This window comes from Lipophrys pholis (assembly GCF_963383615.2).
Source record: "Lipophrys pholis genome assembly, chromosome: 12".
Classification (NCBI taxonomy): Eukaryota; Metazoa; Chordata; class Actinopteri; order Blenniiformes; family Blenniidae; genus Lipophrys; species Lipophrys pholis.
In genome coordinates, this window is record NC_137641.1 from 7280917 (window position 1) to 7303147 (window position 22231).

The 22231-nt window shown below is 41.7% G+C and overlaps 1 protein-coding gene across 1 annotated transcript in view; it reads right to left on the minus strand.

Annotated features, from left to right (window-relative positions):
- The window catches only part of shroom3 (shroom family member 3), a gene marked incomplete at its 5' end in the record, with an annotated part of 72627 nt that overhangs the window by 40653 nt on the left and 9743 nt on the right, over positions 1-22231 (minus strand). The window contains 1 exon segment of the mRNA XM_080477033.1: positions 11399-11553. Coding sequence (XP_080333159.1) covers positions 11399-11553 — 155 coding nt within the window.

The window sequence follows — 22231 nt, forward strand, 5'->3', positions numbered from 1 at the left end:
TGCTGCAGGGGGCACTGGCGAGTCGCTGTAGCGTTCAGTCGGCTCTCTGTCCGACTCCTGTAGCCTGCAGCCGTGAAGCCCCCGCGCGGCTCTTTAGCTTTCTGCCGCGACTTCCTGCAGCTTTCACAAACGTACGTGTAAATTATGACTTTTATCTTGTTCGGAATTGTGTTGCAACAAACAGAATATCCTTCAAATAAACTGGTGGATGACACTGGAATAAAAGAGTGATTCAATAGCTGAACTGTATAACTGTGTAAAATCCTAAAACATGCACATGTCTTGGCGAGCAAACCATGTATGAATACATAAATAAATTCAAATAAAGAAGTCTTCAGAAAAGAAACTTGCATTAAATATGGACCGACTCTTCTATTTTCACTGTGATGATTGCTGCTTTGCTGTACATGAACAGTATTTTTAATACGTAGAGATAAATGTCAGTGAAACGGCTTTAAAATCTAAAACGGTAAAACAGGTGACACTTAAAGTGGCTAAAAAGGCTAAAAGAGCTTAAAAAACATCATCACTTTCATTTTTCTTAATTACATGTGCTAAAAAGAAAACATTGGTTAATTTGAAAAGCCAAAGTTAAAGGATTAGAAATTAACCAGATTTTCATGCATCAAATTGGTGATTTTGGGCATTAATGTATGACTTCACAAATTATGTTATGAATTGTGTGTAATTCCATAATATTAATAAAATAACAATGGATGCAGAGATTTTTTCTTATTCTAAATTCATTCAATGAACTAAAAAAAACAAAAATATTTTGATGCTGTTTTCATGACAAAACCCCTTCCCACATTTACTCCATATTTAAGAAAATAAAGTTTACATGTACATTTTTAACCACTAATGCAAATAATTAAAAAAAAAAAAAACATCTTTTGCAGTTTTATCTAATACTACAACTACTTTTCTGCTCCTTCCTTCCGGTTCTTATAATATTTAGCTGTTTCGTGATTTCCTAATACCTTAATACTCGACCCTGAGACTCTTCTATTCACTTTTAAAGTTACTCAATCAGAAAACAATCTTTAAACTTGACTTGCCACAAAAGGTCTCCCTTCTGCACGGAGAATAAACCAACACATGAAAACAAGACCGTCAACCACTCATTTCCAAACCAGTTCCCCAAATTTTTGTAACACCAAAGTCGATATGTTTACAAACAAACTGATCAAACTGTTTCATGTTTCGCTGACTCACGTCATCTTGGGAAACCTGCTGCAAGGGTTTCTGGGATATCCAGGAGAACGTATCGAGACGCGAGTCGATCGGGCGAGGTCGAGTGTACAAACGGGATCTTGTTTCGGGAACCTTCTGGAGTTTCCGTGATGCGAAGATGTCAACAACCCCAGGTTTGTCTGAGTGTAATGACGAATTTCCTTCAGAAAGGTAGTGACGACGGATTAGAGCTGGACGTCAAGAAATAAAACCGGCTCCTAAATTTTTCCTTTTTCCCGTGTGGATTCTGGGAGAGGAACTTTAAGATGAGATACAACTGGGTGAACATGGAATGATTTGGCCCATGAGATGGCCCACGGGCCAGGAGTGGGAGACCGCTGATGATTTGCAAGTTTGATGGATAGAAATGTTTTGAGGCAGACAAACTTGAAAATGTGAAATGAAAATGTGCAAAAACAACTGTTTTGGTCATAAAGGTTGCAGAACTCTGCAGATGAAGACAACAAGCGGTGACTCTGTCACATCTCTTCTAATTTACCGTATGAAAGAAGAAATTTGGCTGAAAAGTTGCAGGACAGGTTCAATTTTCTCCAGTATAGTTATTTTTTTTGAGGATTTTTTTCAAGAGAGAGGAATTGATGTGTTGTTTGAAAATATACCTGATATACCTTTTGTTTTCCCTAAACTCAGACTACCTGTCATTTCCAGTAAACCAGCCCCAAAACATCTTCATTTTCTGAAAGGGATTAATAAAACTTCTGCTTCCATTTGTTTACAAGTATGTCAACAAAAGAGTCTTAATAAGTACTCTCTGTTTAATAACCTAAGAAATGTATCACCAGCCGCCACTGACTATAAGTCATGATTCTGTTTTTTACTTGTTTGGCTGGTCATGCAACTTTTGTTACAAAAGGACTTGTATCTCAAAATATACTGGTACGTCTCATCTGTGACCACTAGAAGTCACTGTATGACCACAGAAATCAGCTACAGTACCACGGAACAATGTACCCATTACCGCTGTATTTGACTGAAAATGTCTCCAAAAAGAAAAAGTTCTGCAGGTCCAGAGAAGGAAGTAAAAAGAGGCAAGAGAAAGAGAGCAGAAAGACGTATTCGAGGAAAGTCCCGGAACACCGAAGCTGGACCACAATTCTCACATATTTGTGACTTGATTAATTGTTTTGACAGATGTGACTTATAGGCTAGAAAATACGGGAGTTACGATGGAGAATCGCTCACACCTTGTGGTACAAGCTGGAACATTTTTTTTTGTCAAAAGATTATCGTTAGAAAATGAGTGGTTATTGGCAGCATTACATTTAACCGAAGACGTACACTTTGTAAACCTGGACTGACTCCATCGTATCCAGCATGACCAGACGAGTGTTTCCTGGTGACAACATGTGGGCCCTCGCAAAGTCACTGAGCTCACAAATCCCTGCGATGCTGTAAATACACACCGACACACACACACACACACACACACACACACACACACACACACACACACACACACACACACACACACACACACACACACACACACACACACACACACACACACACACACACACACACACACACACACACACACACACACACACACACACACACACACACACACACACACACACACACACGGGGGGGTTGCCTAGGAAACAGGTGTCGGGCGGTTTGTCCAGATAATCACTTCTTCCTCTTCCTTTTTGAAGGGGAGGGGGGGCCCTCAAACATTCATTGAGCTTGATTACGTCAACCAGCGACAAAGGAGCACAAAGACGGAGGGTCAGCGGAGATGAATGGAATAAGACAAAGACAGAAAGAAAGAGACGGGGAGACAGAGAGAGGGGGAACGTCAACAGACGACAAGACAATAAACTGCTGAAATTCTTCTTGGCCTAATTGGGTCACTAAGTGCACTGCCGCATGGGATCCACCTGAAGGATAGAATAATTATAAAACACTTAACATTTGTCACAAATGGTCCCTTAAAGTTCATTTCTAGGGGATTTGACCACATTCGGCCCCCCCCCTGACATTTTTCAGCCCAGACGTCAGCACTGTAACCACAATCTGATCTGAGAAGGAGAAACATCATCAAACCTCATCCGGTGCTAACAGAAGACGAGCGGATTTCAAAAACGTTTGGTTACGAGACGCATCAAGTTTGTGTTTTTATGTCGATTTCATGTCATTTAACTGACATTTCCTTAAAAAAGTAAGCTTGAGCGCACCAACCCTCAACCGAAGTAACAATGAAAATGCAGCGCATATTGAGAATATTGAATGTTCCTGCAAACCACACTGGTATAAAAGAATATCATGAATACTGAGAGAATCTGTGGACAAAACTGTTGTAAGACTAATCTATTTGACATGCCTGCCATTTGGAGGAGAAATCAGTTTTTATCTTTCAGTAATTTTCTATAAATATATAGCCAAATGACATAAAACCAACATTAAAACAACCTAAGAGTAAAAAAATAACAATAGTAAGGGAGTGGGATCAGGCTTCTTTCTTTCTCTTTTTTTTAATATTTAGAATTATGTATGATTCAAAAGCAGAGGATAAAACTAATATATTTCTAATAAAACACATATTTTCAAAATTGAAATTAAGTGCCACACTGGCTTGTTATACGTAGAGGTTATACGTATCAATTAGCCTGCAATTTCAAGTTAAAATCAATAAAGCTGACTCCAGTAAAAAGTTTTTTGTTTGTTACAGCACTCCTAAAAACATGTCTTTTCATAGCCTCTATTGTCGAATAGGTCCGTGAAGGTATTGTACAAGCCAAGATAATAGCATCGCAATTTCTATAGAAGCAAACGAGTTACCCAACAACAACAACAATCTGGCTATGACAACATGTGACACGAAAACCAAGAGAATTGTGGATAAAAGCAGGTTTTTTCCTCGACTGAAAGTCTGTTACGCTCCTTTCTGAGCCGAGTCCGCTTTTATCGCCGATATTGATATGATCCGACAACTTTGTACAAAATCCAAACAGCAGGAACGATAGAGAAAACATTCTCTGCTAATAATCTTAATTAAGAGGTAAATATCTGTTTTCATCACAGGAATTGATCCAAAAACAGACGTACGAGGTATTGGGAGGATCAACGTTCTTTCTATTTTTTGGAGGTCTCCTATAGTTTGAGCTTGTCGGCTCACCAGACATGAAAGGTGTTTGAGGATCATTTTTACCATCCGTCATTTGTGTTTTCCATCACAGATGACTTGTAAACTATATATTTATTAAAAATATGGACACATTTTCTGATGCTCAAAATGATCAAACTAGAAATCAAAAATGAATGAATGATCCAGCTGAACTATTTTCATGTTACTAATATGAACGAAGACAAGTTGAGAAATGTATATTTTCTCATAAATATATTATTTTCCATACATGTATGACCATTAATATTATCGAATTATCTGAGAATACACTTTAAGACAAAGAAGCCAAATCGTATAGAGCCTTACCTTTAAGTAGTAAGTCATATCGCCACTGTACTGTCTCCTTTGTGGTATTTTAGAATCACAATCTCAGGTAATCTCAGCGCGTGGCGTCAGTGGCGAGCCCGGAGGAGGAGGAGCAGGTGCTGTACGCTTCTCGTGCTCACTTTCAGTTTTGCATTCTGCCAGAGCCACACAAACAAAGCACATGCAAAGCAGCCGGAGCGGGAGGAGACGGCGGCTGTTAAACCTGCTCGACTGAATCCTGACTGACTCACCAGCTGGAGAGGACAAAGATTCACCTGGCAAAACCCTCAAACATCAAATATTTCACTTCAACTCTTTAATTCACTGCCCCAGATCTCACTCCTCAGTCCCTCCATGTGTTCAACGATCCGAAGCTGCGTGTTACGATCAGCAGTAAAACAAGGTGAGAAAAGACACGAATGGAATCTGTGTCAAAAATCACTACTTTTACTGTCTACGTCAATATTTATTGGCAGGAAACCCCCCGTGAAACCCCTCACAGTCCCAGATTTGGCAGAACATTCAAGTGAAGACAAACTTTGAAGGACACGTCGAATCCGATCGACAAGAATCAACTTTCATCACAAAATCAAGAAATATTTCATTCGACTTTTCTTTGACACATGCCAATCTTAGGGCAGTACTTTCTGAGATTAAAAAACAATACGTTGAAGTGTTGCATGGTACCGATACCCGTATCAGATACTGCACGAGGTACTCGCACTCATGAAAGCCTCTTGATAGTATTACATGACGTCATCAGTCAGCGACGTCACCCGCAGACTGTCAGTACTCCCGGTATGTGTTGGTCTTGTCTGTGTGTTTTTGTACTTCCTGTTTTATTTTGTAGTTACCGGCGTTCTCCATCTCGTCTCACTTGTCCTTCCTGTGTGTCCTCCCTCGCTGTGTCTGACTGTGTGAAGCGTCTCACCTGTGTCTCCTGTGTGTGTGTGTGTGTGTGTGTGTGTGTGTGTGTGTGTGTGTGTGTGTGTGTGTGTGTGTGTGTGTGTGTGTGTGTGTGTGTGTGTGTGTGTGTCCGCGCGCCAGATTGCCTTTGTCCTTCGTGTCAGACGTCCTTGATCCCTTACTCGTGTCTCCACTATTATTTTTTGGACCTTAGGACACCTTCTGAGAATAAAAAGTTTGATTTTGAAGATGTACATTTAAATTTCTGTGGGTCAAGCAGGGAGTCAAGCAGGGTTGCCAGACCCAACTCTGTTTCCAGCCCAAACACAATGTAACACCCACCCACCTCCATAGAAAATAGCCCAAATCATGACCTCTGTAGAAACTCATGTCAAAACCATAAAACCATTACACGCGTAATAAAAAAACATGTCATAAGCACACAACCTCACTAAATAAACCAAGAAAGAAGGTAAGATATCGAGGAAACCCACCCAATCTGGCAACATTGGAGTTAAAGTCTGTTTGAGCTGTATGAGAGCTCATGACTTTGCTCTGCCAATGTCCAGTAGCAACTCTCTGCTGTCGCTCACTGTTGCGTGTGGAAACGTTAGACTATAACTATGTTTAGCACTATAACTACATTGTCGGTGGTGGGCCACCAAAGACATTATCCATCACATAGCAAAGTCTGCTACGATATGATTCTGATTTGATTCACGGGCCTCGTTAGAGCCCAGTATGTAACAACAACCCAAAATGTATCAGCGGCCCCGAATTGTTATAAAGTATTATGTCATAAAACCTGAACTGTAATAACTGGCCAATAATGTAAAAATGTTTAACGAGAATTTAAATGTGTGAAATGCTGGTACATTATTTTGTACTGATGTTTGGAGAAATCGATGACAGATTATAAAACTATAACTGCAAACTTACATAAACAACATAAACCGTGTATCGACATACGTAAGAAACAAATAGTGCAAAATGTTCTGATTCTTGCAGTGTTACTCAAATGGAAGCAGGTCAAGTCCAATCCACAAATTATTGACTCACTTTATGATGTAAAAGAAATATTACTCTATTAGCGGGAAAACATTTTTGCCTGCCCATAACGCAATATTGTAAAGTTTTTTTTTTTTTAAGTTTTGGGCCGAGGGTCTTGTTACATTATTGATCAGTTATTACATTTCGGGTTTTATTACATAAAATTGTATAACAATTGTGGATACATTTTGGATCGTTGTAACGCATCGGGCTCTCACAGGCCCTAATCTGTCATATGCTCATTTAACAATATCAACTTACAAAAAGCAACTAAAATGTGACGTGACATTTTATTATTTTATTTTGGAGCTCTCCAGACATTCAAATGAAACATCTTTTTTTTTTTAAACAAAGAAATCATTTTCAAAAACATGAATAAATAGACCTGCTCACTATCAAGTGCCACATTTCTTGTTAAAATTAAGTATTCATCTGTTAAGTTAAAGTGCCATTGTACCGATGTAAACTTTTGATCATTTTTATAGTCTCTCATAAACAATATTTTTACGTTAAAAAGCATCTACCATGTTGTGTGAGCATTAGCGTCAATGCCGTGTTAACTTTTTAGGTGTTGTTTCCTGAGTATTTCATCTCGTAACGGTGAGTTTGCACGTTGCTTGTGCTTTTTCTGCCGATCCGTGTTTTCCACTTTATCTCCACTCTCCAGCCGAAGGGAGGACACAGGCAGCTCACATGTACCTGAAAGATGACGAGGTACATCCATGTTTCCCCTTTGCATCATTGATATCTGATCACTGATCATTAAATCTATATATTGATCCTATCGATGGGTCGTTACACTTCGATTAAACAGCTTCAAACAGTAAAATGATGCACCTCCGTGGCTGACAGGTGAAATTTACTCCTTAAAGATAAATCCACTAAAACAGACAAAAATTAATTTAAAGTCTAAAATTTTAAAATGGTTTCGGTTCAAAACTGTAATAAAATTTTAAAAACATTTTTTTATTAACGTTTTTAAATTCTGTGAATTCAAAATAAAAAAAGCAATGTTTTAATCAATGCATAAATAAACATATAGGCTGTATTATTTTTATTTTAAAGGTTAAACATGTTTTGTTTATTTGCCTGAAACGGAACAGAAATTGCTTTTCCAGTCATGAAGATCTCAAACTTCGGTCTTGAGTTTCCAGTCGATTTTGATTCTCAAAGCCTCACAAGCTCACTGCGATTCACTTTTCACCCATTCTGCTGTCTTACAGCCTTTTTCCAAAATGGACTCCACTCATTCCTTTCCTCATAATTGTACTTTTTAATACATTTTCAAACACGCGAGAGAAATCTTTCTCATGTGGTCATTATGAGGATTCAAATTAGTCTTAAAAGACTTTCTACACACGCACGCACGCACACACACACACGCACGGGCAGATGGATAGACAGACAGGTGTGGCGAGTGTATGTGACAGGTGTATTTGCTGTTGACATCACACACCTATTGTCCAACTGACAACAAGAATGGAGAGTTGCTCGACACGCACGCACGGTTCAACACAAGAATAAGGAGTTTGTTTCTTTTTGTTTCTTTGTAGGAACAAGATTCAAAGCAGGTTTATGTTCACTGGTGTGTGTGTGTGTGTGTGTGTGTGTGTGTGTGTGTGTGTGTGTGTGTGTGTGTGTGTGTGTGTGTGTGTGTGTGTGTGTGTGTGTGTGTGTGTGTGTGTGTGTCTGCTGTTTTCTTTCTCACTCCGTCTTGTATTTGTGCGCCGATTATTTTTGTCATAGATAGATAGATAGATAGATAGATAGATAGATAGATAGATAGATAGATAGATAGATAGATAGATAGATAGATAGATAGATAGATAGATAGATAGATAGATAGATAGATAGATAGATAGATAGATAGATAGATAGATAGATAGATAGATAGATAGATAGATAGATAGATAGCTAGATAGCTAGCTCCTCATCCTCTTATCCACCAGCTCATCGACAGTGACCACCCCCCTCCCCCTCCCAATCACTGATCCACACTTCCTGACCAGCTTGTCCAGCCGGTTCTTCTCTCTGGCCGTCACACAATAGTGGTAATTACAGTATATTATTGCTACTGAGTTCTTGTAATAAGTTTAGAACCTTTTTTCTCAAAATATTTAAATTCTCAAAGTGGTGAACCTGCGCTCTACCATAAGTCTGGGTTTTGTTATATCATCTGATTATTAAAATGGACTCGTGCCATTTTCCACTGGAATCACATTGGAAACTGTCAATATTTCTGCTCCAAATCAAATTGGACTGTTTATGGCGTCTGAATTACAAAGAGTTTGACACCTCTGATCACAAAACCCTCCTGACTCATGCAAAAACAAAATAGTCTGCGATCCCGTTTCCACGACAATGTTTCAGGTGACAATGAATAGTTTTTCATTCAATAGAAGTTTCACGTTTACACTGAAACATTTTGAAAACAATGTCCATTTAAAACCAAAATAAAGGAGCCGTTTCACTTTGAGGCATGAGTTGGAGCTGTCGGTTGTTTTTGTAATGAAACCACACACGTGTGCATGTGCAGCAGCAGCGTTTCCACCGCTGACACAGAGCTGGAGCGCGAGCGAGTTCAGGAAGATGCGTTTTCAGCGATACTGGGAACCGACTCTATAATTCAACCCAGGCCTTTTCTACTGTGATCAGGACACGTTCACATAAAAGGGGAGGAGTTTGCAGTGTCTGGCCGATCACAAATTATTCTCCAAAAATGTGAAGAATTCAATCTCGGCCCAAAGCAACAGTGTTGCTGCAGCAACAACCAGGAAGGAATGCTGTAGAAAAACTGCCAACTCTGTTAATGCCAAACTTCGAAGGACAATATAAACATACAGCCCTGTGATCAAGCAATGTCACTTTATTAGTAGAACCATTTCACTGCATATTATACTGTGTAAAATTGTGTTTGCAATAAATATAGGTCTTGATTCTTACAGGCAGAGCTTCCTCAGTACCCTTTCTTTAGTTAATATTGTTTTCCATCCAGTTCTTTGGGCCTTGGCCCCCCGTGTGAGCACGTTATGTGTTGGAATATTGATTCTTCATCGTGACAGCCTGAGGAGTTGTGTGTTCCATATTTTCATGTTTCTGCAGTTCTGTCAGGTGAGACCATTAACCTCATGATTACAGATCAACCCTCGTGGAGCGAAGCAGACTTGGGAACAAGTGAAGAACGAAAACATCATTTGAAGCCTCGATGACGAGGATTTATTTCATGTCAAAGGCATTTAAATTCTCCCCAGAAACTCTTTCTCTCAGTGACACTCCTCTCGCGATCGGTGCACCAATCAGCATTTTCTAGGAGTGGGCAGGTCATTTTTACAAGAGATCTGATTGGTCAGGAGGCGGAGCTTTTATACGTGATCTCTTATCCAGAACATAACCTGCTCCGGAGCAGGTTAGACATACAGTGTAAGTTACCGTCGGGGTTTGAACCAGCAACACAGTACGGAAAACCAGAGTTAACCCTGAAGAGTTACATTGATAAGAGAAAATCCAGATCAGGTTGGCTTCATAACCACCCCCACGCACGCACGCACGCACGCACGCACGCACGCACGCACGCACGCACGCACATAAACAAAGACACACCTGTTGCAGCCCTCCATACGATCCTTGCAGACTCAATAGAAACACACAGCCCTGCTCAGCTGCTGTCCTCACCACGCCTTCCCACAATGCCATGTGTTCCTCTACACCTGGCCTACCTGTGTGTGTGTGTGTGTGTGTGTGTGTGTGTGTGTGTGTGTGTGTGTGTGTGTGTGTGTCTGTCTAAAGTCTAAAGTCCTGTATTGTGCTGCGCCTCACTCCCAGTCACACCCCAAAACACAATACATAGCAGCTTTGTCCCTGGCAATGCATCAACCTCAACGCTAGAGGAGATACGACACACCCAACGGAAGGTTTCCACTCTGCGACTCTTCCCACGATGAGCATTAATGTCATTGCAGCTGAACCCATGGTAGACTCCTGTCCAGTCAGGCTTTTCACCTTGGAGACACTTTGTCACTTTTCATCCTCTCGGGTGAAACTTACCAAAAATCAGTAACTGATTACAGTTACTGGATTTATGAAAATTTGTGAAATTACTCAAGAGAGAAAATTAAAGAAAAAAAAATATTGTTAAAGTAACTTTTATTATAGTAGTGTTGCTGTGACACATTAGGTTAAGATGAAGTTACTTCAGACAGTGGGAGGAAGATGTTTCAGCACTTCTTGAGAACAGTCGAGACAAACTGCTCACATGCAGACAGAAGCAAAACGCTAATAACGCGAAGGCTAATATGAATTGAAAGGCTGCTAATGGTAATCACAGCTCGAGTGGATTAAGGCTAATGGTAATGCTACTTACAGTGGGACATCTTTCGTGTTATGGTCAGGAGAACTGAGTAAGATCAGGATTACTGAGGTGCGCCACCTCCAGGAAACAGGAGTTTAGTGAAACGGTAACCGTTTGAATAGCAGCCTCAGCTAATGCTAAAGCTAACAGTACAGTTTGTTTTAATGCACAACGCATGAAAGACTAACTAACTCTGCTCTCCCAGCTGGACTTGAGGTTATAATCCAACTGCTGACAGGTGGTTATTTTACCAATCGGGGTCCTTGAGCAAGACCTTTGACCCCCAGCCTCTGCATTGAGGCAGCCCCCTGCTCCCTACATGTGTGGTGATGGTTGAATACGAGTAGGAAAGTTAAATCCAACACGCACGCACGCACACGCGCACATGCACACGCACATGCTGGTACCTGCGGACAGTGAGCTGCAGAGTCTTGTGTGACCCTTTGACCAGGGCAATGGCCTCCTGTCGATATCCGGTCAGCTCCACCTCATTGATGACGATAATCTCGTCGCCCACAAGCAGCGGCTGTTCCAAGCATTCAGCTTTTCCACCTTCCTCTACCTGCACACACACACACACACACACACACACACACACAACACTTTCAGAAAATCATTTCTACAGAAAACAGACATCACATTTTCAATTGCGTCAGTTTCTATTGCTGTGGGATCCACTCCTGGTCTTCGATGTAATCCCTGGAGTTGGTACTGGTAAGCAGAAGTAACAGTAGTCATAAAACAATCTTCTCATTCATTTGCAGTTAAAACACCCAAAACAGACAAGTTAGTTAGAGCAACAAAATCATCGGTTCAATAGTATGGCCACTAATACAGTAAACAATTTCAATTGAATTCACTGTGGTTAGAGAGTATTTACGTTTCAAATGAGGCTGACATGCCATTAAAAACAATTTTGCTCTTCTCATAACCAAGAATGTGCTGACTCCATTCCTGAGTTGTAAATACAGCTGTGTTCAAATTCAGCAGCTATTTTATTTGAAATGCTTCACTTTGCGCTGAGTTTATCAAATATTCAATTCTTCTGCCCAAAAGCTTTGACTCTGTGACAAAATTGTTCTGCATATTTGATTTTAATCCAGATTGATTTGCTGCAACACGCCAATGTATTTGATAACTTGCTCCACCAACACGTGCAACTCCACTACTGCTTGTAGCGGCTCAGCGCTCCATCAGTAAACAAACACAGAAACAATATAATTGCTCTTGTGCAAACGAGGCCTAATGCACGCAAAACTGGTGGTGACATTCTGACATCATCGCCTGCAAAATGCATGCAAAGTGAAGGCGTGCGAGCGGAGCACACTTTACAAAGGATCTGAGTGAACCAGGCCCTTCGTGCTGAGCCAGGCTCAACACGTCGAGCACTCAGCTCTGTAATGGAGATATCGGGGTGACACGTGTTGGCTCACACTTCCCAGGGCAGCTGCTATCAGGATTTCTATTGCTCTGGTAGCGAGCAGACACCCACGGCATGTGTGCGTTACGAAAAGAGTCACTGTAGAGATTCACATCCACACCATCTCCTAAATGTTTGTTTGAAGCAGTAATGAGGCTTCATTTCAATGCAAAGGAGCTGCGAGACCTGGAAACGTCCTGGGCTGAATAGTGTCCTGAGAGGCGTCTTCAACACGTCTCCAGGTCTCCAGGTCTGATCACTTCTCCAAAACCACCTGGCCTGAAAACTCTTATAACCCTCCTCATGATGAGACTGTAATAATCTAATCTCACATTTCAGTTTACTGCAATTTGGGAAAGTGATTCAAATTTTACAATATTGGTGGGCTAAAAAACAACTGTAAAATTATAAAAATCAGCCAGAGTTTATCATCTGAAGCCAATTATAGCCAAATGTAAACCATAATAGATTCAACAATCACTCAATGTTTCCTTACTGTGACCTCTCGGCACCTGATGGGGCTCAGTCTCTTTGTTTTTATTTTCCAAAGTGCAAAAATACAAAAAGTGCAAAATACATAGGAGGATGAACATGAGTGTGGCTTCTCCAGCAGCAGAACACATGCTGATCTTGAAAGGCGCCATAAATACACTCCACCTCATTGAGTAAAGCCATTAAAACTCCACAGGTGATAAAATGCAACATTAGCTTGTTAAAGAATTAAGTAAAAATCCTCCAAAACAAAACTATAACCATAAGTTAAAGAAAAGAAACCCATATAAAGAAATAAACTCAATTATAAACCCCACCAAACCTACATGCAGCCTCCCCCCTGCTTACTCCTCCTGCTGGTTCAGCCTGGAACCGTCTTTAGCGCTGTCTGTTCCCCTGGGGAATCTTTGGGCGAGACACCGCCCTGTTCATTCATTCATTCTGAGTTTATTGAGTTTGAGTTTATTTTTTATTTCAAACAGGGACAACACATATTGATGAACATACACATGTAAACATGCAAGATTATAGCCAACGGCTAATTTCCATCTTTAGTTCTGACTAGGAAAACGAAAACCAGAGAGTGGCAGAACGTAACGTCATCTCCTCAACCTCATGGAAAATATAAAGTGTCAATAAAACTCTCCAGACTTGGCGTTCTTATCAGGGTCTCATGTTGACTTAGCGACGTGAACGCTGAAGTCAGCAGAAGGGGAAAGTGTTGGTCTCCTGTCCGGATCTGGCTTCGATCAGTCTTCAGTCAGATAAATCAGGATGGATCAGGACTTCCAGGAAAGTTCAAGGAACTTAAGGCCACTTCCAGGACTGCTGCAGCAGCACAAATCGTCTGGGTGAAATATCAACTGGTTCCTTCACAGGTCGCTGGACTAGTCGGCATAAGAAGCTTTTTCGACACAACTTGAGGCAGTGAAGAACCAAAACTGGACGGGTCCTCTCGTAAACCTGAGGCAAACCCCCAGGTTAGCCCTGGCAGCAACACAACATCTGGCGATGACAAAACGAGAGAAGATGGAGGAACCGACCCGTGCAGAGGCAGAAAAGCAACGTGGCACCAGAACAGGAGGAATCTACAGTCGAGACAAAGCTGTCCAAAGATTTGGAGGTCAAAGTTGGACTTTGTGTTTCATTCAATGCGATGTGGAAGTTAACCGAGAAGCACTGACTACCACTCAAATAGGAGGGTTTTTGAAGCACATCAGACACTGCTGTTCAAAGGTCTTGAAAAGATGATTAATATGGAGAGCATCTTCACCAGCCACTAAAATCCCAAAATTGTAGAGTAGAAGCACCAAAGTCGTGGCGACCAAGAGCGACCCACGATGTGAGTATCAGCCTGACAAATGCAGAGATCCTCGAAGCACCGCTGACCTTCAGAAGCAAACTTATACTGCAGTGCACATCTGGTACAGCTAAATCTGCCATTGTGACCCAGCAAAGCTTTTACACTTTCCTGAGGCTGAACTGCTGTATCACCACTGCAGACGTTCATCCATCCGTGGTCATACCACTTCATCCAACCGAGGGTCAAAAATCCAATTTGGCCCAGTTCACACAGACAAGGATTTAAAATCAGAGGCCTGTCCACACAACAACGCCGTTACATCATCCACGAGTTGCAGTGTTTTATTTTGACATTTTTTTGAAAACGGGTTCTAGAGTGAAGAATTTTTAAAACGCCGCCTCAGCTTTGAGGTGTGAACGGACAAGATGCTCATAAGCTGAAAACGATGATGTCATCGCCCCACCTCTCGACCGACATCCCTGCGACCGCCTCCGTGATGTCACTTAACAACATTAACTCCACCTGCTCCAGCTGATGCTGTTTGGTTTAACAAGGCCAGATGTTGGATTTCTTGAATACGAGGATTTCTTTCATGCTCCATGTCTTCTTCTCTGTTTTTTGGTCAAACCAAAATTTTTAAGAACGACGAGGATAAAAAAGATCATTTTGGCTCGTGTGGACAGGACCTGAGTCACCAAGCTCCAACTGTGATTTCACACTGTGAGAGGAAACTGAAGTAAACACGACCAAACTCAGGGTGAACTCAAGAAGGCCCCAGAGCATGTTATGGACCCTGAATCAATACAGACCAGAAAGGAAAAGAAGTTCTGATAATAAATCAACTTCAATTCAGTTCCCATGATCTCACACACACACACACACACAAGTCATTAAACATGACCGCATTGCTTTATCATTGCTGACAATGAAGGCTGTCATTAGTCTGCATCTGCCCTGTTATCATTGTGTGTGTGTGTGTGTGTGTGTGTGTGTGTGTGTGTGTGTGTGTGTGTGTGTGTGTGTGTGTGTGTGTGTGTGTGTGTGTGTGTGTGTGTGTGTGTGTGTGTGTGTGTGTGTGTGTGTGTGAGAAGATAAGCTCAGTGGAAACTGAAAATCAGCATCACAGACTGAAAGTCGCATTCTAGATTCTAAATGACATCAAATGAAAATTCATATATTTAATCAGGCAGATTTATTTATCACAAACACAAATGAATACCCATGAATAGAGATACACACGGTCTCTCCCTGTTTCATACTGCCCCCCCCACCACACACCCACTCACTCACACACACACAGTCTTCTCTCCCTCTCAGATTACAGACAAAAACTTAGTTGAATCAAGTCCAAAAACCGAAATAGAACTTTACTACTTAACTGTGTCTCCTTGACAGAGTAAGAAACGCTTGTGAACCGATTCATTAATATTATTCAATAAAAAATGATTCAGAATGTAATTGTGTTTCAACAGCGCAAATCATGTCTACCATTCCTTTCTCTTCCACGCAGCTCGCCACAATACTTTGAAATGCCCCAGCGACGTCTCACATATCAGAGAGAACCGCTTTCCATTATGTTCAACAAAGAAAAAAAAAAGTCACTCTCCCGCTCTAGAATTGTCCTGTGTTCAGCTTCAGACTTTCGCTTGACCACGCCGTTCTTTCTTGCAATCTTTCGTTGTCTGTCTCACTCGCTCCACTTCAGCCACTCCTCCTGCTTCATGTCCGTTTCCTTCAATGGAGGGCAGATTTAACTCAGGCCGAACGTTTTATCGACAAGATCAAGCTGATTGAAACGTTTTTAAGACTCCCGATCACCTCTGGCACACTGGAAACCCGTTGGTAATGTTCTCGACCTTGATGCAAGGGACTTAGGTTCAAGGACTTGTGTTGAGTCCAATAAGGACAATGAACCCAAACAGCTTCACCTTCTTCCTCAATGGAAAATCAAAAATCAGACTCAGAAAACAACAACAACAGTATAAAAGCTGCAGGTGGGTTTAGCAATGTAAGCAATGGTTTTAAATGTCTGCACACATGGATGAAGACAGAGCTGGAGCTGCGTATTCACAACCTGTCGGACCTCCGTTTCAGATGTGCTGCCAACATAATCAAGTATGAGTCTGTCTTAGAGTTTTATTGAAGAGATTTCCTCTATTTAGTGAAGGATTTAATGAAACGCTGAAGACAGTAACTAATCTGAAACAGATTTACGTCCGCCCTCCGCCACATTTCTTTGGAAAAGTCCATTGTTGTTGCTCTGGTTGTTACAACAGTTGGTCTCCTCAGTTCTCCAGAACTTCCACACTGTTATTCAAAGACCAGCTGATTCAACACAGGTGATGCTGCTCCCGTCAAACCGCTGGCTCTAATCAAACCCAGAGTGGGCCGTTACTCCTCACATTTCATCAACTTTTTTTAATCACAACATTTTTCTTGGTGTCTTAATACTCTATTCGCACGGGAATATTGTTACCTGGGGACCAATGGTAACTTGTGAATTACCCTCCGCGCCTGTGTCTCTTGCAGCGCGTTCACACGGGATAAGCGAACTCTGGATTTTGCTCGAATTTACTGACATTACAGCCTGGATACGATGTCACGTCCGTGTACGTCACAACGTCCGCTGTTGTCACGCTGTATGTGGTCGTCGTGGCGACATTAAACATGTCAAAGCGGCAACGTCACTTCAGATCAGTGAACAGTGCTGTCGGGAAGTAGCTGTTCTTAATGAAAGGTACAACTTTACAATTTAAACTGCAATGGCAGTGAAACTGTAAATCTGGAACTCACAAGCTGTGACCTTTCCTGAAACGGCCAAAGAAGAACCTCTGGCGTCAGGTACCATCACCATGTTCTTCAGACTAAACTCTGGATTGTTTGATATGAAACTGTGTCTACCTGTCAAATAGTTCCAGGGAGCAATACTTAAAAAAAAGAAAATGTTCTTAAGTAAAAGGAAAATTACAGAGAATTAAAAATGATTAAAAAAAAAAAAAAAAGTTCAAGTACATAAAAACTACTCAGTTACAGTAACGTTTTTAAATGTAATTCGTTAACTTCCACCTCTACTCGTAACTACTGACAACAAGAAAAGCAACAACAATATATCTGACATAAACATGAAGAAAATGTCATACATGTTATGTTCATATTTGAGCTGTTAGTGGATCAACATTTCAGAAAGGAAAACACGAGAAGAAAACCACTTAGAACAGTATGAAGTACACGTTCAAACTCCTTTAACTATGCTTTTTGTTGCTGTATACGTGTGAAATAACATCTCCGATTCCGCAGATGGTGGCGTAGTAAATGTTAGTGAAGGCACACTTTGTCGGCGCAATGTTGGACTTGGTTGGACATGTGCAGAAAGGTTGCTCCATGTTATGTAACAAATAATGTCCTAGGTAAATATATATATATATAATATATAATATATACAGTAAGAGAGCGGCTCTCCGTCAGAGACCACGCTAATGCTGACAGCTTGTTCCATCGGCAGAGTGAAGAGCGACAGCAGCTCTGCAACTGCTCACCTCTTCTCATGTACAACACAAGGACAAACTGTAATCTTACTATCAGTTACTACTATATTACCACAAGTTACCTCATACTTTAATGTATGAAACACTCCATGTGACAAGAGTTTTTACTCTTAAGATGAATTTTGTTTCCCGACAGTTGTCTGGTTTGGCTCTTCGACAAACCTGAACAGAAACCTTTACACAGCCACACACTCCAGATTACGTAAACTGGCAAAGCAGATTATCACCACAATGATATAGTTTAAATTGAGTGACATAGCAATGTGTTTTGTGTGATGGTTGCTTTCACATGCGTCATTGTTATGAGCAAAAATATTAACCCCGCCTTCCGGGGACACTTCAGTCGTTACTGCCAAGAATTTCTCACAGGGTGTGACCGACCCTCCTCCGCATTGTGACCTGTGTTAACCTCGGCAATGTTTTCTTTGCCTCCAGATTGTTGCTCCAGCATTAGGACACACGGTTTGAATACCGCCAGCGGTGGACGGCCTCACTGAGGCCGAACAGGACAAAACACCAGAGCAACCCCGAAGCCGAGATAAGCTGTGCTGCACGATCATGACCCACAGTGGAAAAGAAAGTAGCAACAAAAGCAAAGTGTAATGTGATGTGCTGATGAGAAGGAAAACAAACACTCTGTCTCAACTGTGAAAAAAGATAAAAACAAGATAAAGAGAGAAACTAAACCACTCCTGAGCTCCTCAGAATGATACACATAAACGCTTTTCAGGAATAAATACAACCTAATGAGGCCTGCAGAGTCACCCAGTAAGTGTGTGTGTGTGTGTGTGTGTGTGTGTGTGTGTGTGTGTGTGTGTGTGTGTGTGTGTGTGTCCCAGCTGAAAGTCATTACCCCGCAGTCATAAGTAACCAAACAAAGTGGCTCAGCCTTTTCATACCATGACTGAAAGTTCACACGTCCTCTAATCAAGAGAATGTGTGACACAAGAAAATATCCACAGAGAGCAGTGTGGGGGGGGGGGGTGTCAGGGTTAGGGTGCGGGTGGGGGGAGAGGGGGAGATGGGGGTGGGGGGTGAGGGTGTCGGGGGATCCTCCACTGAGAAAAACGTCTCTGATTCTGAGTATCTTGTATCGTGTCTCAAGAAACCCTGTCATGAACCTCAAAGATTAAGAGTTTCTACTGTAGAACACATGTTTATATCGGTATTGTACCGAACTTTAGTCTAGTTTTAATCAATAAAGGTGGATTGTAAAAATCTAATTCTATGATTTTGTTTTATGACTTGTTTTTATGATGTCCCTCTATTTGCTGATTTTATATTGTGACGATGCAAAGTGTCTTTCAGTATTCTGAAACGCACTAACCAAATGAGATGTATTGTTATCATTATTATTTTTCGATTAATAAAAGAAAAAAGTATCCAGACTTTGAAATGACAGTCGGTTGGTTTGCTGCTTCAGTGGTTCTCAAAGTGTTGGCTGGGTCAGCCTGGGGTTGAGGGCGATGTGAACATGTGTTAAGATGTATTACCTGTCAAATGTATTTTATTGTTCTGAAGTCAAGCACTGTATTTCCACATGCACAATTATCACATTTTATTTCTTGTCACTCATTTTGAAAACGAGTCTGACTTTTATTTAGTAAATGAGAGAATATTAGATTGCCGGACATGCATATATTTTTTTAGTTCCATGTCACGTGATGATAAATATTGTCAATACGTTCTTGAATTGCACTGAATTCATTTGTCATTTGATTTGACCGTCAGCTGCTGATTACATGCAGATGTTGATAGAGCTACTAGGCTACTTAACTACATCGCATATTAGTGGTTATGATCTTCCAGACCTTCGCTTCAAGAAATGTAGTCAAACTGGACCTCTGGGGGGGCTCTATTGGCACAGCCTCCACTGAAAATTAATCTGTGAAAAGTCGGTGAAACTAACAACAAAGCAACAATAAAGTTAGTTGTCTTACATAACTGTCCATGTAATCTGCTATGCAGAGATTTTATGACAAAATTAGGCATAGGAACTAATCCCACCTCCAAAGGCAGAGAGGTGATTGAGCCCTGATGTGAATCAGGTGTGCCGCCTCAAGTCTCTGCCCATAAAGGACGAGCTGCTGGACACACAGGTGTGACAGGCGGGAGTGAACACGAAGACACACAGAAGAGCCTGAGAGAGGCAGTAGTGTCGGAGTGTTTGTTCTGAGTTTTCTCTGTGCTTTACTTTCATCAACGTATGGAGAACTGCAGTCCCGACTCCGCGCCTCTGTGGGTGAACCCGCCGGTGGCATGCTCTACTACGACAGCGTCGCAGGATCTAGACTAACCTGACAAATGATAATGAGGATAATGACGCTGGCATACCGAGGGATGCAGGTTCGATACCAGGCATGAATACTCGTACTCATAAAACTGCCATCGGTACCACGACACCGGTACCACTTAACGGCAGCGCGCGGTTTAGGGCACTTCACTGCAAAGCGAAGCAGCCAGTGAGGAAGCACAGCTTGCTCAATGCTCTGTTCCACCGAGCCCACTCCCACTCCCACCCCACCCCATCCCGGGGGGCCCGCCACTCCTAAATGAATGGAGAGGAAACTGCAGTTTCTGACTAAGTTTTATTGAAAGCACTTTTGTTAAATTTTCGTTCTCAGTTTATGACAAAGTGTTAACCCGTCCTGCTCCGGTCCCCAGACCGTGGTCGGAAGACGCAAGGGAGACCAATTTCTACTGTCCTCAGCTTCGGGGCTAACTCTCTCGCCTCACTGCCGGTGGAAAGCAGGACATGGAACTCAGTTTCTGAGACGAACACTTGTTGTATTTATTGGCCAGTTACTTTGATGTACAGCTTCTTGCTCGACCTGCTCAGCATACAGTATGCACGCTCGCTCTCTCAGGCACGCTGGTCAATCGCGGTGCGTCTCTTAAAGGGGCCACACACACACACACACACACACACACACACACACACACACACACACACACACACACACACACACACACACACACACACACACACACACACACACACACACACACACACACACACACACACACACACACACACACACACACACACACACACACACACACACACACACAGAAAAATCGATGTGGGGAGCCAAAGACAAGGTTCCATGTGAAGGTAAAGAATTCAAACAACCAGAGTACTTGCATGTGACAATGTACTAGAGAAATGGACGTGGCCCTGACCAAGAGTATGACAACGCATTCTTCAGAACAAAATGCACTCTGCTCTATGTAGGCAACATTTACTGGAGTTTGAGAGGCGACTGCACAGCCGCAGCATCACTCCCCAGAAATGCTCAAACAGACAAAACCCACATGTCCAGAAACAAGAGCACACAATAGGAATATTGACGGAAAGGGTGAATAGAGCAAAAGATTTGGAGGACATTGGACCAAATGTTTTCAAATCTCACAGACTACAGATCTAACGCAGAAATCGTAGCTGGTCGACTCCAAAACAGCGGCACATACTTTCTGAAAACAGAAAGCAAAATGATCTCTCGTCTTAACGGACCAACAAGAAGCTGGCCTACAAGAAATACTTCATAAGTGATGGTCTCGAGGGAAAAGTACTGAAAGCAGAGTCCTCTGTCGACTGGAGAATGGTAGAGGATTTAAAAGCAGTAAATGACGCAGTGATTCCCAGAGTGCCTTTTTAGTAGCGGATCTGCAAGTATTGCTGATCAATTTAAGACCTGAAAGCAAATATTTCCCTGTGATTGATTTAAGTCACGTATTCTTCTCCATACCCAATAGTCAGTTTTGGTTTGCATTCACTTACCGAGAACAGAAACACACTTTCACCCGAATCCCTCAGGGATAATGTGAATCACACACCATTTTCTCACAAGTAATGTTAAACTCTTTGTTCAAATTCATTCCTCCGCATAAGAGTCACATTCTGCTGTACGTGGACGAGATAATGATCGGAAACAGAAAAACTGTGTCGATTCCCCACAAAAGCACTATTGCACTTTCTGGCTGACACAAGTTCGGCAGATCAATATCAAGTATTTAGCACACCATATTTCACATGATGGGAAAACCACAATGCTCCTATAACTCTAACTAAAAAACAAATGAGGACGCTCTTGGGAATGGTCACCTGCTGCATATTATGGATCTGTGATATCACTGATTTATTAACTATGGTAACATCAAACCCCATGGTGTGGACGAAAGCTGCAGAAAAACATTAGTCAGCCCGGGAGTTCTAGGATTACCTAATTACTCCAAACCATTTACAGAACATCTTCTTGACTGCAAAAAATGGTTTCATGGCCTCAGTTTTGACTAAAAACATGGAGGCAGGGAACAACCACCGTCTTCTATTCAACCAAACTTGGCAGCGTATCACGTGTACAGGCTGTGGTAGCAGCCTCAATGGCAGAGCAGGCTTCAGCCTCATTGGTACTGTTCCACCCACTTATGCTTAAAGTACTGCAAGTAGTGTCAGTGATTGTGCTGCAATGCAAGTTAT